Here is a 17,413-nt window from a genome sequence, read left to right as displayed (position 1 = left end):
AGAATCATTTGGCTCCTGGCAGAAGCAATTGCAAATCTTCTCTGGAGGAGAGTACCCCCAACTAAGGCTCTCTGGATTCCCATAGATTAAGTTGAACAAAATATGAGCTCAAAACCCCCAAACTGAAAACATACAAAGAAACAAGCTATCACAGGCAAGAGTGAGCAGAAAACAAAACATTTAGATATGGAGCAAAAGTTACAGAAATATATAAAATAACGGGATCCCTGGGTAGCTCAGTGGTTTAGCGCCTGCCTTTGACCCAGGGCGTGATCCTGGAGTCCTGGGATCAAGTCCCACGTCAGGCTCCCGGCATGGAGCCTGCTTCTCCCTCTGCCTGTGTCTCTGCCTCTCTCTCTATGTCTATCATAAATAAAAATCTTTAAAATTAAAAAAATATATAAAATAACAATCCAGACAAATTTCAAAGACTTAGTATCAGATAACCACATCTCTGAGCACAAATGATTAAGCTGAAAATGATAAAATTTAAAATATCCAGACATTTGGAAATTCATAAAACTTTTCCAAATAATTTATAAGTTTAAAAAGCCATAAAGGTAAATTAAATATTCTTAGGACTAAGGTATAATTAAAATACAACCAAAAAATTGGGGGAATGTAGAGAAACGGTTCTTAAAAACTTACAGCAGAAAAAACAGAGCTTGAAAATTAGATAAATGTCAAGATGTTATGGAATAACATAAAATTAAATCTAAAAGTAGAAGAAAGGAAATACTACAGATAATATTCAGAATTAATGAAATGGAAAACAACACATGAGAGAGAAGATCGACAAAGCCCAAAATAGTAGCTGATCATAGACAAGTAAAATAGCAAATTTCTGGAGCAACTAAAGTGGAAATAAGATAAAGGAGGAAAGACTATCCACTGGAAGAAAGACAGTCTCTTCAATAAATGGTGCTGGGAAAATTGGACATCCACATGCAGAAGAATGAAACTAGACCACTCTCTTTCACCATACACAAAGATAAACTCAAAATGGATAAAAGATCTAAATGTGAGACAAGATTCCATCAGGGATCCCTGGGTGGCGCAGCGGTTTGGCGCCTGCCTTTGGCCCAGGGCGCGATCCTGGAGACCCGGGATCGAATCCCACGTCGGGCTCCCGGTGCATGGAGCCTGCTTCTCCCTCTGCCTGTGTCTCTGCCTCTCTCTCTCTCTCTGTCTCTCTGTGTGACTATCAAAAATAAATAATTAAAAAAAAAAAAAAGATTCCATCAAAATCCTAGAGGAGAACACAGGCAACACCCTTTTTGAACTTGGCCACAGTAACTTCTTGCAAGATACATCCACGAAGGCAAAAGAAACAAAAGCAAACATGAACTATTGGGACTTCATCAAGATAAGAAGCTTTTGCACAGCAAAGGATACAGTCAACAAAACTAAAAGACAACCTACAGAACGGGAGAAAATATTTGCAAATGACCTATCAGATAAAGGGCTAGTTTCCAAGATCTATAAAGAACTTATTAAACTCAACACCAAAGAAACAAACAATCAAATCATGAAATGGGCAAAAGACATGAAGAGAAATCTCACAGAGGAAGACATAGACACGGCCAACATGCACATGAGAAAATGCTCTGCATCACTTGCCATCAGGGAAATACAAATCAAAACCACAATGAGATACCACCTCACACCAGTGAGAATGGGGAAAATTAACAAGGCAGGAAACCACAAATGTTGGAGAGGATACGGAGAAAAGGGAACCCTCTTACACTGTTGGTGGGAATGTGAACTGGTGCAGCCACTCTGGAAAACTGTGTGGAGGTTCCTCAAAGAGTTAAAAATAGACCTGCCCTACGACCCAGCAATTGCACTGTTGGGGATTTACCCCAAAGATTCAGATGCAATGAAACGCTGGGACACCTGCACCCCGATGTTTATAGCAGCAATGTCCACAATAGCCAAACAGTGGAAGGAGCCTCAGTGTCCATCGAAAGATGAATGGATAAAGAAGATGTGGTTTATGTATACAATGGAATATTCCTCAGCCATTAGAAACGACAAATACCCACCATTTGCTTCAACGTGGATGGAACTGGAAGGTATTATGCTGAATGAAGTAAGTCAATCGGAGAAGGACAAACATTGTATGTTCTCATTCATTTGGGGAATATAAATAATAGTGAAAGGGAATATAAGAGAAGGGAGAAGAAATGTGTGGGAAATATCAGAAAGGGAGACAGAACATAAAGACTTCTAACTCTGGGAAACGAACTAGGGGTGATGGAAGGGGAGGAGGGCAGGAGGTGGGGGTGAATGGGTGACGGGCACTGAGGGGGGCACTTGACGGGATGAGCACTGGGTGTTATTCTGTATGTTGGTAAATTGAACACCAATAAAAAATAAATTTATTATTTAAAAAAAAGACATGAAATGCACAAAATCCTAGAAAAACACCCTAACTTGACTCAGAAAGAAAATCCAAACAGCCTATAATTATTAAACTGAATCAGTGGTTACAATTCTAAAAAATTTTACCAGATGTCTTATGTTGTTCAGTGTTTGCTTTATATGTTAGAATGCCAGGTAAAAATGGTTCAAACTGAGTTTTACCAAACCTTCAAGGGACAGCTCATTTCAATCTGAGGTCAACTCTTCCAGAGAATAAGAGGGAACATTCCCCAGCTCAGAGGGTGTACAGACCAAATGAACAATCTTAGAAACCTTTTTAGAAATGTTACTTTTTAAAAAAAGTCACTAACCGGTACAAGAATGTTCACAGCAGCATTGTTTGCAATAGCAAAAAATTGTAAACAACCCAAATGCCCATTAATAGGCAAACGCATAAATAACTTGTGGCTTACGTACTTGATGGAATGGTATCGGTGAAAATGAACGAATTATAGCTACTTACAGCATAGATGAATCTTAGAAATAATGTTAAGTGAAAGAAAGGTAAACTGCAGGGGACTGTTAGAGCATAAATTTTTTGTAAAGCTAAAACAATTGAACAATAATTTTCAAAGATATTATACATATATGGTTAAATATATACACACACATATATTTGTGTGTGTGTGTCAGGTGATAAACACAAAATTAAGGACAGTGGTTACCTCCAGGGGAGAGGCAGTAGGAGAGGAATGGGCAGAAACACAAGAAACTCAATGGTATTTCTAAGGTTTTAATGTATAAGTTGGGGTGACAGGTCAAAGGTATTCATTTAACATTATGTTTCATAATTTATTCATGTTAAATATATTCTTTATAGATACCAAATATTACATATAATTTTTAAAAATCTGCTGTGGTGGAAACAAATGAAGTCTCCCTGAAAGAAAATCTGTTTCCTTGGCAGAACCAAGATTCCCTGACAGAAGCTACTCTTATGCAGAAGACAAAGTAGGTCCTCAGTAAATACTGGTTGGTTTACTCCTTTTCAAAGGATAACATCTGGATTCCCTTCTTACTGGTGCTCGCTGATGTGCAGAGCTACCTCCTGCCATACACCTAAACTAAACCCCACAATCCTGGCTAAAGCCTGACAAGTGTATGACAAGAGACTGACACCTGGTGGATACAGAATGGATTTAATAAAATGACTAGGAAGTAAATCTTCCACACGCTGAAAGTGGCAGTAGGGTCAGGGACAGGGAGGCAGAATGAGAAAACCATTCAGAAACAGGAAAGGGAAGGCTCCCCATCTCTGAAATGTAGGGATTGTCACCTAAATGAGACTAAAGAGATAGTCCCTAAAGGAGAGTGACTTCCCTCTCATTCCTTCCAAGCCTACAAGAGGAAAGAGGTTATAGCTGCAGTAAGGAAAAATGCAAGATGGTGAGAGAAAAAGGAAACAGGTGTAGCTGATCCCAACCTAGCCAGCCAAAACCACATATACTTCCTAGTGTTCAGCAACCTCCCCAGGTGTCAGCAACCTCCCCAGGAACTGCCCAAATCAGTTCCTATTTGGAGACCTATATGATTCTAAGGAGGCTGATCCCAGCCTTTCCCTGATGCAAATGAGCAAATTAGCATACATCATCCTTCTGACCACAGTAATTGGTTAGGGGTCGGCATGTGACCCAGGCTGGCCTAATCAGAGTTAATCTTAAGGCTTTGCTAGGATTCCTGGCATAAAGATGCCCCTCTGCCCTCCCTTTCTGGTTGATTGTAAAGGAGAAAATGTATAATTCCAGGAGTTCTGGCAGCCACTAGGTGGCCCAGATTTAAGATGATTCTACAGAAGGTAGCAAGGGGGAAAATCAATCAGGTTTTAGAGACACACTGAGCTACTGCATCAGCTTTTCCTGGAGCCAGTACTACCTCTGGACTTTCCAGTATCTGAGCCAGTAAGTCTTTAAGCCAGTCTGAGTTAGGTGCTTTTTTTTTTTTTTCTTTTAACGACTTAAAACCAACAGAATCCTAGCCTATACATTCATCGTACTTACTCCATTCCTAATCTTCCCACAGGATGGCATAGAGGTCTAGGTTAGACAGTGGCAACAGATTTGTCAATGACTCTAAAGCCAAGGCTACTGAGCTGGAAAGGTCAGAGGCAGGAGCCAGATACTGTGTAGGAAAACAGGGTGCATCAGCTGTCTGTACATGAGAATGAATTCCTTAGGAAAAGAAGAGCCAAACGAGAAGCAACTGCAGAGAAGGGCCCCTGCTAGGCAGGTAGAGCTAACATGAGTATAAACACTCTTCCGCACATACCTATCACGGGGGAGCTGCTTTGGGGTCTTTCCCTACGTGGAATAAGGAATTTGGAAGCACATACCCCTTTAAGTCTTTATTACCCTGTGCTGCAGTATCTACCTCTTCCTTTACCAAGTGAAGAGACTCCTGGCTTCTACTGCCCTTGATGACACTCACTTTTGAGGTGACCACAGGCATTTTATCTTCTGCTTCTTTGGCATGTTGGGCACTGGGGCCCCTTCCCCCTTTGGACACAGCGCCATCCTCCTGACCCTGGACAAGCACCATCCCCTTCTCAGCCTGTCCCAGTGGCCCTGGCCTCCCTGACCGTCCAGCTGAGCTGCTCCCCCCTCCAGAGGCCCATGTCTCCTGCGGTAACCGTGAGGATGGGGCAGAGTCCATGGCAGCTGCTGATTTGTCAGGGGGAGAGTTCCTTTCCCTACTTCCACCTAATTTTTTTCGAGGGCGCCCCCGTTTCCTTTTGGCATCGCTTCCTGTATCCTCTATATCCTGCTTTGCTGCTTTAGCCAGTGGATCCTTCCCAATGGCCTCACACACAGGTACTTCAGCTGTCCTCTTGACACCCTTGTCATGGGGTCCCGGGTCACCACCTATGCCTAATTCCCTGTTCTCTGTGACCCGCGGCTGAGCGAGCACCCCAGGCAGGACTTGCCCAGGCCCGGGTCCGGGTCCAGATCCAGGTCCAGGCAAAGCAGGAACAGTCGGTAAGATCATGTTAATGAAGGGCATAGCTGCCTGGGGTCCCCCAGCCCTACTGGGCAGAGGCAGTGTAGCCACTTTCAGAGGGCCCGAAGAAAGCTTGGGGGCCAGGATGGGTGGAGAGACTCGGATTGGCGAGATAAGTGAGCGAGGGGCCCGAGGAAGGAGCAGAGGCAGCCGGGCCACCAGGGCATTAACCTGTGGGTTATTGGCTGCTGGGGCTGGACTCTCCACTACACTCTTCTTCCGCTCACTGCGTGCAGTGGGGCCAGCCCCAGCCCGGGGTTCCATCTCCTTAAGAGGCTAAAAGGTAAAAAGAGGACATAATAAGTGGGAAGACTGGACATCAGAGCAAATACAGACGCGGGAGGGTGAGAAAATATGGGAAAAGGGATACTAAGCCCCCAGCCCAGGGCAGCAAGGTCAGGGCAACAACTTCCTTACCTGGGCTGGTCTCTCTGGTTTCTTCTGGGCTCCACCTTCTAGGCTCTCTACACCATTCTTGGATTTAGATGACCGCTCCCGAGGGGGATGTTCGTCGTCTTCTGCAGAGGTGCCAGAAAATGCAGTAAGGCAAAGGTGAGGAGGAAACAATGGACAAGGGAGGTGACTCTGAGAAGGGGAAAGAAGGCAGTTGTAAGGCATGTTCTTATGTCCTACAAGGGTCACTAGGACTAGAAGACAAATGCAAGGTGTCTCTGTCCTAGTAGGTGGGAGGGCCTATGACATGGAGAGTGGCTGACAGCTGCTTGGGAACGAGAGGGTCCACCCACCAGCAAGCCCCATCGCCTTGAGCACATGGGCATGTGCAGATCGGGCAGAGATGAGATGCTGCTGCAGCAGGAAGCGGGCGACCTCAACGATGGAACTGAAGGACCGTTTCAGGATTCGTTCTGCCCAGTCACAGGTCAGAGCACAGGCAGCCTCCACCAGCTCATCCCGAGGTGCTGGGGTTACTTCTGGGCCCATTTCTGGCTGCAGTAGGGAAGGACATGCCCAATCACACTCCAAAATAAAGGACCCTTGGCCCCTTTCAGACACCAATGTCAACTGTGGCAAGACCAGACTGGAGATGGGAGTAACTCATCCCAGAAACCCACAAATTCTCTTCATCCTCTGCCTAGGCCACAGGGAAGGTAGAAGGGCATATCCTATATACCTAGAAGCTACGTGCAGAAATGACCTTGGCTGTGTCAGCCCTCCACCTTGGAGAAAAGAATGCAATTGGAGGGTTGGTTGTAACTTACACTGTCAGAACCCTTCAGGTCAAGTCCAGGCAAGGGTGGCATAGATACCAAGGTCTTCCTTCGTATCCCACTGTAGCAATATCTGAGGCAAGTTAAAGAGCAGCCAACAGTGGGGATCTCCAAACCCCATGGGAAGGTTAGGCTGTTTCCACTCCTGGCCCTCCACACCCTAAGTTTTCCTCCCCGGGCCCTCCCACCACAACCTCTCCACTCAAGGATACTTGGACTGGCCCCGGCCACCAAGCCTTCGGGCCTTGATATCAGGGAAGATCTCTCTGATGATTTTGCCAAAGTTGGCTGTGCTGAGTGGGCGGCAACAGGCGAGGCTCTCACAGTACTTCCTGAGTGAGTGGGGGAGGGCAGAGTGGGAAGACACTCAGAGAAGGAGGTCATGGTTAGATTCGGAGGGTCCCTAGCATTAGGTTTGGGAAACCCTTTAAGCAGTCAGGCTCTATCAAGGCAGGGAGCTCTCCAGGGGCGAGGGGGTAGTCCTATGGCCACCAACCCACCCACGCCCCAATTCACCCACCGATAGGCATCATAAACACTTTGCTTTGGCAAACAGGTGTCAGTATGCTCTTCTAGGTGGTTGCGGATCCATCTATAGGCATACATGTACTCCTCATTGCTGAGTGTACTTGGCTCTGAGCTGCAATAGAAGTAAAAGGGACAAGCCTTACCAAGATTGGAATAGTTGTGGTTCTATCCAGACTACCACTTCAGCAGTGCTGGACCAAATCACTTCACCCAGAATCCACCTTTTCCTGGCAAACCAGGGCAGGACAGGGACCATTCTTCTCACCAAGGACCGCTGTTATGAGTATTCCTATTCACCCAGCCCCATCCCAGTGAGCCTTCCTTTAAGAACCAGAACCTCTGAGATCTTAAACTCTAGCACCAAACTTACCTTTTGTCTCCAGTACTGGGCCCTGAGGGGAGCTGAAGATAGAGATACAGCTTGTCGTTGTCTGAGAATTTCTGTATGTCTTGCTGAGGTAGGGAGAACAGAGGCAGGAGAAAAAAATAAGGCCAAGAAGTACACAAGGTAGGATTTTCTGATCCTTCACCAAGAGTCTGGCTGCCTTAGAGACAGACTGAAAAAGGACCTCAGAAATGATTTGGGGCTGGGTGTTCACTGTGCTCTGAGGAGCGCCCTTGTGAGCTACCACAGTGAGAGGGGGAGTGGAGAGGATGGGCTTTGATATTATTCTCATTGGGCATCTACACAACAGGTCACGGAGAGATAAGGTAAGGTGCTCAAGGTCAAACTGGCAACAAGTTGCAAAGCCACTTATGTTCTGACAGGAAAGACAACACTGCGTCTCCCACATAAACATGTCAGTTATGCCTAACTTCATCATCCTCACTCTCCACCAATTGCACCTCTCTATTGCCCTCTTTTGGAAAATACTTACCAGGATTCCCTCGACTTTGTTCTGCACTGCCTTGCTGTGGAGAAGAGGAGAAAGTCGGAGGTCACACACAAGATTTTCTCTGGTGTCTTATTGTTAGGAAGAGTAAGAGGGATGAGATGCAGAACAAGGGGGGTGGGGGGTGGGGTGGTGGTGTCAGGCAACAACTGCTATGAGATAAAGAACCTCCCTCCAGGTGCTCAGAGGCACTTGCTCAGGGAGAGGCAGTTCATCCACAAAGGAAGTGAAGTGCTACAGCTCCGGAGCAAGATTTGGAGGTGGTGATGAGTACTTACGAAATGGTACCTCGGAGCCTCTGAAGAAGGGTGGTGGGTTCTCCCGCCTCAGCACTACCTGAGGGGGCCCTTCCCCCAGTCTTCGGGCTCTTGGCATTGGGTTCATCTTCTGCCATCCCCGCATGAGGGCTAGAGTCAAGAGGAGACCAGGCAGGAAGAGTTAACCTCCCTTCCCCTGGCCCGGGGTGGGTGGGGGGACACCTTATTTCCCTACCCAGAAACAAACAGAAACAGAGAGAAAGCCTCTGAATTTCCTCAGTGGTCTTTTTCTCACCGCTTGCCTTCTCCAAAAATTAGAAATTACCCCATTACTTCTCCAGGCCCACATCTACCCAAAGAGATCTCTGCCATCTCCATTCTGTCTGTCCCACCTTTCTGCCGGCTTCTAAATGTGGAAAACTGTAAAGGAAGAGATAGGGGGACTGGGAATCGATGTTGAAAATGTCCATTTCTGCCTCTGACCCAGTACTGCCCTCCTCCCCCGAAAGAAAACAAAAACAATAACCACCACAACACAAAGTTCTCCGTTTCTCTAAGCTAGTCCTCACGCCTGAATTCTCCTGGGGGGTCAGAAAGGATACGAATATATTCTGCCCTTGCAGCCTTGAAAAAATCCGGGCCCAGGTTCCCATCACTGAATGTGGCCACGGCTCCCCCGTGGTCCCCCTCCCCACGTCGCCGGGCCCTACGTCATCTCCCTAACCTCCCATCCCGAGGGCACCCCACCTCCTCCCTTCCCCCTGCTTCAATCCCGCGTCGCCGAGGGGCGGGGGTTCAGGGCGGCGAACTCCCGGGCTGGGCGGAGGAAGCCCGGTTGGGGGAACGGGGTCCCACATTCGGGGCACGTGCACACGGGTGAAGGAGCTGTTGGAAATATAGCCAAAATCTCCTTCTGCTCTCCTCCCAACTCACAGTACCTCCCTCTTCCCCCCCCCCCCCCCCCCCCCTTGAACCGTCGCCTCCCAACACAAGCAACAATCAAGGTAAGGGAGAAAGAGAAACTACCTCGTAGCCACCTTCACTCGAGCCCAGCCCCACGGTCCTGGCCCAGCGGGCTAGAGCGCTACTTTATTTTCTTTTTTCTGAATGGCTGGAACGGTCCCGATCTGCCTAGATACTCCGGCGACCTGCTCTCTCATTGGTCGTTGCTGCCACCCGGAGACAGAAGGCGCCGGGCTCGCCCCGGCGGCACCTAAAGTCTGCCTAGTAACAGATTCTGATTGGTCAATAGGGGAGGGAAAATCCAAAGTTGGTCTTATTTGAGTGAAGAGGGGGAAGTCCGGGTTAGGTTTCGGTTAAAACTGGGGTCGGTTGCGACTGCCGGTCCCAAGAGGTTCTTCTCTTAAAGGGACCGCAGGACCAAAGGCCGGGCGCTGGGCTCCCTTCGGAGCTAGCCTGCTTTTCCTTTGCCTTCTCTTTCCGGGTTTCAGTTTTACCCTCGGTCGTCAGAGCTACTGGAAGAAAAGAATCAATGGATGATAAGAAAGCTAGAAAACGACGGGTAGTGTGATGAAGGTTCGCTGTAAGCTCACATAGCCTCCTTTAGATGAAAAACAAGTTGAACACCCCCTGACCCCACCTTCAACACAGCGTACAAGCGCGCACAACAAATATGCAAACACAGGCTCAACGGTTCTCTCTGTGGAGGCCTCAAAACCTCCGCAGCTGTACCACATTTACTTAAAATGCTAAACGTTCCTGGGTTTCCCGCGGGTACTTTATTTTCTTACAAACAGTTGCTAATGTATCTGCATCCCTATACTTCTGCACTCAGCGAACATTGGAATTTTGACTGACACCCCCAGGGGGTGCTGGATGCCTACAGGAACTCTCAGAATAGTAATGAATAGGTCATGGGTTCTTAACTCTTTTCGTTAAGGATTTTTTTAGGTCATGAATCAAATGAAAACAATGAACTTCTGCCATGAAAAATGCACATGCAGACCAAGTTTTGCATGTGATTTCAGAGGTCAGGGCCTGCAAGTTTTTTGAATGGTTGTATTTTGTTTTGCACAACAGATATGTTATACCTAAAACTATATTTGCAGTCATGACTTCTAATATATTCTCTGGTCTCGTTATCAGTGTAGTTTTTAAAAAATGATTTTATTTATTCATGAGAGACATAGAAAGAGAGGCAGATACATAGGCAGAGGGAGAAGCAGGCTCCCTGTGGGAAGCCTGATGTGGGACTCCATCCCAGGACGTTGGGACCCTGGCATCACACCCTGAGCCAAAGGCAGATGCTCAACCACTGAGCCACTCAGGTGTCCCATCAGTGTACTTTTGTGAAGAGGACAGCAATGCTGCCTAATCTCATCACTTTTGCCCTTTATAGTCTCCCATTAAGGTACTACTGGCTTCTGTGAGTACTGGGAGAACCCAGGGAATTGCAGAGTTTGGGTGAGAATAAGGATATACTGGCAAGAAGGTTTTCTAATAACAGCAAAAATTCAAAAATTCATTTAGTGTTTACTGTGTGCTATGCACCATCCCAAGTGCTAAACATCTCATTTAAGGCTCATGGTAGCTCTTTGAAGTAGGTACTTATTGTCTCCATTTTACAGGCAAAGAAACTGAGATTTGGAGGAGTGAAGGGACTTGTCCACAGTTACATATGTAGTAAGTGCTGGATCAGTATCCAAAGACAGGCAGTCTGCCTTTGCAGCCCATCTCTTGGACACTGCCCTAGACTGTATGTATATATACTTGTAGATACTCATTATACAAATATGGGTATAGACTGATGGAGAGATACCCCCGAACACCATTATTTGGTAAGAAGGGGGATTTAGGGCACTTTGATTAGAGAATGAGACTGGGGTAAATTAGGAATTTGCAGGTGGCAGGGAATAAATGGAAATTTTGGTAAAGGGAGAAAAAGTATCATAGCTTTGTAAGGGAGATTATTTTGACAGCACTGTAGAAGATGAGGTTGCATGGGGGGAAAGGGTTAAGATAGGAAAAACAGGCAGGTATTCATTTATGCCAGGCATTGTGTTAGGAGCTGGGGATACAATGCTGAGTAAGGTAAAATGTACCTTGCTCTGAGAAGTAATAGTAAAAATAATCTGATAAGCATCACCACAACAATAGCAAGTATTTATATAGAGTTTAATATGTGCTGAGGATTTCTCTAAGGGCCTCACATATGTTGCCACTTTATCTCATAGCAACTCTATCAGATAGGTACTGTGATTATCCCTATTTTACAAATAAGAAGACTAAAGAATTGAGAGGTTAATAATTTGCCCAATGTTATACAGTTATCGAGGGAGCCAAGATATGAAACTAGGCTATCTGGATTCAGAATATGCTCTAGATACTAATTGCACAATGCCTCGTGATATTGGGAGTAAATTTCTTAAACACGAGAAAGCAAACCATAAAAGGCAATGCTGATAAATTTAGATAATTAATATTAAAAACCTAAATTTATTTTAAAAACTGCTATGCAAAGAATGTAAAATCAAGCCACAAATTGGGAGAAGGTATTTTCAAGACACATAACTGGCAAGGATTATTATCTGGAATTTATAAAGGCCTTCTATGATGAAAAGATAAACACCCAAACAGAAAAATGGGCAGAGAAAATCAACGGGAATTTCATAAAAGAAGCAGAACCGGAGCATAAACATATGAAAAGTTGTTCTCTCTCTATAGTAATCAAGAAAATTCAAATTAAAACCACAATAAGATACCGTTTCATACCCGCTAAATTGGCAACAATTACAAAGTCTGGCAATGCTGAGAGCTGACAGGGTTGTGAGCCAACAGGAGCCCTTACCCACTACTGGCAGGGACGCAATTTGCTATAATCATTTTGGAAAAGAATTTGGAATTACTTGATAATGTTGAATATGTGAATATCCTATGATTCAACAATCCTACAGGCATTTCCTAAAGACAGAGGCAGTAAGGTTTATAGTCTCACTGTTTGCATTAGCAAAAACTGGAAACCCCAATGTCCATCATCAGTAAAGTGATAAGTTGTGGTATATTTATATGATGGAATGTCATAGGGCAGTGGGAACAATGAGCCACAGCTACATGTATCTACATAGATGAACAGTGAAAGAGGGACACCTGGGTGGCTCAGTGGTTGAATATCTGCCTTCAGCTCAGGGCGTGATCCTGGGGTCCTGAGTCCTGCATCAGGCTCCCTGCATGGAGCCTGCTTCTCCCTCTGCCTGTGTCTCTGCCTCTCTCTCTGTGTGTCTCTCATGAATAAATAAATAGAAATCTAAAAGAAAAGAAACAGCGAAAGAACTATAAACAGAAGAAAACATACAGTGCAATGCAATTTACAAACATTTAATGGCAGGCAAAACTGAACAATATGTTGTTTATGAATAAATACATATGTGGTAAAGATAAAATAATAGAATTATTACCATAAAATTAAAGATATAAGTTACCTTTGGTGATCAGGGGAAAAGAGTTTTAGGAAAGGTTGTTCAACCAATCAATCATGTCTTCCATAGGATCTAATTTAATTTGTTTGTTTTCCAAATGGATGGCCAGTCTTTTCAAAATAAGTATCATTTTCTTATTTTTTTGTTTTCATTTTTTTCTTTTTAAGATATTATTTATTTATTCATGAGAGACCCAGAGAGAGGCAGAGACACAGGCAGAGGGAGAAGCAGGCTCCCTGCAGGGAGCCCAATGTGGAACTTGATCCCAGAACTCTGGGATCACGCCCTGAGCTCAACCGCTGAGCCGCCCAGGCATCCCATTTCTTTCTTTCTTTCTTTCTTTCTTTCTTTCTTTCTTTCTTTCTTTCTTTCTTTCTTTCTTTCTTTCTTTTTTTTAATATATTTTTAAGTAATCTCTACACTCAACGTAGGGCTCGAACTCACAACCTGGAGATCAATAGTCACATGCTCCACCGAGCCAGCCAAGTGCCCTCATTTTCTTTTCTTTTCTTTTTTTTTTTTTAAGATTTTATTTATTATTCATGAGAGACACAGATTGAGAGAGAGTCAGAGACACAGGCAGAGGAAGAAGCAGGCTCCGTGCCGGAAACCCGACACGGGACTGGATCCTGGGTCCCCAGGATCACGACCCAGGCGGAAGGCAGCGCTAAATCGCTGAGCCAGCGGGGCTGCCCTCATTTCCTTATTATAGTTGTTTCCTTTCATACCTTTATCATATGCTAAGTTCCCTTTTATAGTTGGGTCTGTTCCTGGACCTTCTCCTCTTCTGTTGATTCTATTTATCTATTCGTCACCCATGACACACTGTTTTTTTGTTTTGTTTTGTTTTAAAGATTTTATTTATTTATTCTTGACAGAGAGAGAGTCAGAGACACAGGCAGAGGGAGAACCAGGTTTCATGCAGGAAGCCCGATGTAGGACTCGATCCTGGAACTCCAGGATCACACCCTGAGCTGAAGGCAGGCACTCAACTGCTGAGCCACCCAGAGGTCCCCATAACACACTGTTTTAATTAATATAATTATAGGGATCCCTGGGTGGCACAGCGGTTTGGTGCCTGCCTTTGACCCAGGGCACGATCCTGGAGACCCGGGATGGAATCCCATGTCAGGCTCCCGGTGCATGGAGCCTGCTTCTCCCTCTGCCTGTGTCTCTGCCTCTCTCTCTCTCTCTCTCTCTGTGTGACTATCATAAATAAATAAAAATTTTTTAAAAAGTGTGTCAAAAATTAATATAATTATATAGAATGTTTTAATATTCTATCAAACAGAATGTTGAACATTATCCATTATTAGTTTCTACATATGAAAGATTGTATTTTCCAATTGTGGCCACAACAGTATTTCTGGCTTCATAGACTATTCTAGAACCTTGCCACTTCCTCATCAAGAGATAGAATCTATTTCCTGTTCAGTCTCGAACCCAAGAAAGTCTTTGTAACTATCTCAGTGAATGGAATGCCTGTGGAAGTGATGCTGTATGTCTTCCAAGTTTAGATTAGAATAGGTGATACAGTTTCCCTCTGTGTTCTCTCTTGGGACACTTACCCTGGGAACCTAGCCACCATGTTGTGAGGAGGCCATGCAGCCACTTGGAAAGGTCATGTGTAGGTCATAGCCCCAGCCAAGGTCCCAGGTGACAACCAGCATCAATCACCAGGCATGTGAGTGAGTGAGCCATTGGATGATTTAAACCTCTAGTCTTGAAGCTGTTCCAGCTGACACTGAACACAGTTCCCATAGAGCCCTGTCCAAATTACAGATTTGTGAACAAAAGTCGTGTTGCCATTGCTTTAAGCCACTAAGTTTTGAGGTGGTTTGCTACACAGCAATAGATAATTGAAACACTATGCATTTACATTTCCAGGTTAGTTTTTTTTTTTTTTTAAGATTTTTTATTTATTTATTTATTCTTGAGAGATAGAAAGAGAGACAGAGCCAGAGACACAGGCAGAGACAGAGCCAGAGACACAGGCAGAGGGAGAAGCAGGCTCCATGCACCAGGAGCCCGACGTGGGATTCGATCCCGGGTCTCCAGGATTGCGCCCTGGGCCAAAGGCAGGCGCCAAACCGCTGCGCCACCCAGGGATCCCTCCAGGTTAGTTTTAGAAACAGCTTATAAGTTTCATAAAAAATCCTTACCCCTCTAGAGTAACATGTTCTGGTCAGTATCCTCCATGTCCATTTTCCATGTTCTTAGAAACACAAGTCCACATAACTAGAAGTTTTTGTTCAATTTCTTTTTAAAAATGGGGATTATACTATTGTCTTATATATGTAATTCTGCAACTTCCTTTGTTTACTTAACATAATGTAGTACATATTCCTCTAAGTCAAGTAGTGTTTAAAGCAGAGAGTTTGCTAGGCCTCAAAATCAGTAAGTCAGGAAAGGGACTCCTGATAGTGTACCAGAGAATGGCCAGAAGCAGGCATTTAGAACATGGAGCCAGGCAATCAAATGCATGAAAAGTGCAAGGAGGAGAATGGTCCTCAATAATCCCTGACATAAATGCAGTTACTTGATGTTGTCCTTAAAGACTTACCCAATTGCGATGGGTGAGAGGGCTAACCATGCTAAAAGGACCAACGATGGGTGAGAGTACTAACCATACTAAAAGGACCAATGATGGGTGGACACCTTCCAATACTCTGTCACATCCTATGTCATGATGGACTGGGGCTACATTTTTTCTGGGGATGTCCCTGAGCTCAGCAAACTCTGTAGAATTTTCCAGATGGTGTAAAAAAAAAAACAACCTGTGGAGCTGACCATGGTGCTGGCAGGAGCCCCTAGATGATACATTAGACTTTTACATGGTAAGTTCAGTTTTGCTGTTCATGGTCCTCTAGTTTGGTGCTGGAGCATGGGGTGGAATCTTTGTGACTACAACAGAGATGGTTCCTGTCAGGGTGGGGACAGCAGAGATTAGGGAAGATTGGGTCACATATTGCTGGTGTCTATGTCATCTGTGACAGGAGAGACTCTTCCTTTTGGAGTGTCTATTTCAGATGTAGGGTCAGAAATAGTGAAATGAAGCCAGGACCAGGATACAGGTGAATAGTTTTTTTTAAAGTTTTAATTATGAAAAATTTTCAAACATACAAAAGGAAAGGGAAGAACATAATCCCCCACATACATATATCTATCATCCTGCCTTAAGAATTATAAACAACATCTGGTCAATCTTCTTTTATCTGGATCTCCTCTACTCTCCAACTCACCCACTCTAGGTCATTTTAATGGAGACACTCAGTATATCAGCGCATCTGTAAATAATTTAGTATTCATGTAAATACTTCAGTATGGCTAAAAAAAACTATTTTAAACACAGTCCCAATGCCATTATCATACCTAAAAAGCGAAACATAATTTATTATCATCAAACAGGTATTGTCCAAATTTCTCCAACTTTCTCAAAAAATGTCTTTTCTATTATGTTCAAATCAGTATCAAGGTCCACATACTGCATTGCATTTAGTTTTGGTTGGTGTGTTTCTTAAATCTTTCTAATCTATACGCTCTCTCAATTTATTAATTGAGGAAACAGGTCATTTGCTATATAGTTTCCCACATTCTTCATTTTTATGATTGTATCTTTGTAATGTGGTTTAAAAAGTTTTAAAACTTGTTTTTCTGTCTCCTATGTTCCCTGTAAACTGATTGTGAGACCTAGAGACTTGGTCAGATTTATTTTGATTTTTTGGCAAGAATACTTCATAGATGGTACATGATGCCTGGTCTCTTTTTGTGACGCAGATTGATTAGTGAGTTCAGATTTTGTTGATCAGCTCTAACCATTATAAAATTTCATTTTAGTGTTTCCTTTAGTGGTTTTAGCAGCCACTGATGATCATTGTCACTAGAGGTTACAAATTGGTGTTATTCAAATCCTATCGTTCCTTTTAAATGTATTAGCTGAAACTCTACAAAGAACTTTTCCTCATCAACTATTTGGTTATCCCAAGGCAAGTCCCTGAGGAAAAGCAAAATATATACTTGGTTCTTTCTCTTTGTTCTCCAGTTTTCAGAATAACAAGATGGTTTTCTAGCATCTTTCAAAGATGACCAATTAGGGTTCTCTATGTGTGACTTCGTGAACTTCTGGGTTTTATTTATTTATTTATTTATTTATTTATTTATTTATTTATTATTTTTTTTAACTTCTGGGTTTTATCACAGTCGGTGTATTTTAATCTATTTCAATTATTGTTCTTTTGGAAACTCAAATTTTTCTGTCTTTGGCCAGTGGAAACTCCTTCAAGTTGACTTACGTGTTATTTTTTCTTTTGAGATACTTGTAGATTCACACATCATTGCAAAATAAATAATACAGAGACATCTCATTTGCCTTTCACTCAGTTTGCCCTGATGGTGCACCTTGCATAACCATAGTACAACATCATAACCAAGAAGCCAACTGACATTGATACAACTCACCAAACTTACTCAGGTTTCACCAGTTTTATATACAATAATTTCCATATGTGTGTGTATGTATATCTAGTTCTATGCAATTTTATCATATTTCAGGTTTGTGTAACCATCCTGACAGTCAAGATACACGACAGTTTCATCACCACAAGGATTCTCTGTGTACTCTTTTATAGCCCACCCCCCCACCAGTCCCATTC

At 43.8% G+C, this 17,413-nt stretch overlaps 1 protein-coding gene across 7 annotated transcripts; it reads right to left on the bottom strand.

Moving 5' to 3' along the window:
• Positions 1–3,141: 3,141 nt before the first annotated feature.
• On the bottom strand, positions 3,142–9,516 carry RFX5 (regulatory factor X5). Of its 7 annotated transcripts, none has more exons than XM_025983028.2 (11): positions 9,352–9,503; positions 8,651–8,745; positions 8,347–8,475; positions 8,054–8,087; positions 7,546–7,628; positions 7,168–7,287; positions 6,860–6,979; positions 6,639–6,720; positions 6,165–6,366; positions 5,836–5,936; positions 3,142–5,694 (listed from the first exon to the last, which is right to left on the bottom strand). In XM_025983028.2, the coding sequence occupies exons 2-11, from the start codon at positions 8,701–8,703 to the stop codon at positions 4,693–4,695; spliced, it is 1,926 nt and encodes a 641-aa protein (XP_025838813.1). In that variant the 5' UTR covers positions 8,704–8,745; positions 9,352–9,503; the 3' UTR covers positions 3,142–4,692. The 7 variants fall into 7 exon arrangements, with proteins under 7 accessions (XP_025838813.1, XP_025838815.1, XP_072622675.1 ...); XM_025983030.2 differs by having other exon boundaries at positions 8,718–8,745; positions 9,352–9,483; XM_072766574.1 differs by having other exon boundaries at positions 8,357–8,475; positions 9,352–9,437.
• Positions 9,517–17,413: the final 7,897 nt, after the last annotated feature.

This window comes from Vulpes vulpes, chromosome 8 (genome assembly GCF_048418805.1).
Source record: "Vulpes vulpes isolate BD-2025 chromosome 8, VulVul3, whole genome shotgun sequence".
Taxonomy (NCBI): Eukaryota; Metazoa; Chordata; class Mammalia; order Carnivora; family Canidae; genus Vulpes; species Vulpes vulpes.
The sequence above is the reverse complement of the archived record's forward strand: the minus strand, read 5'-3'. Positions and strand labels throughout refer to the sequence as shown.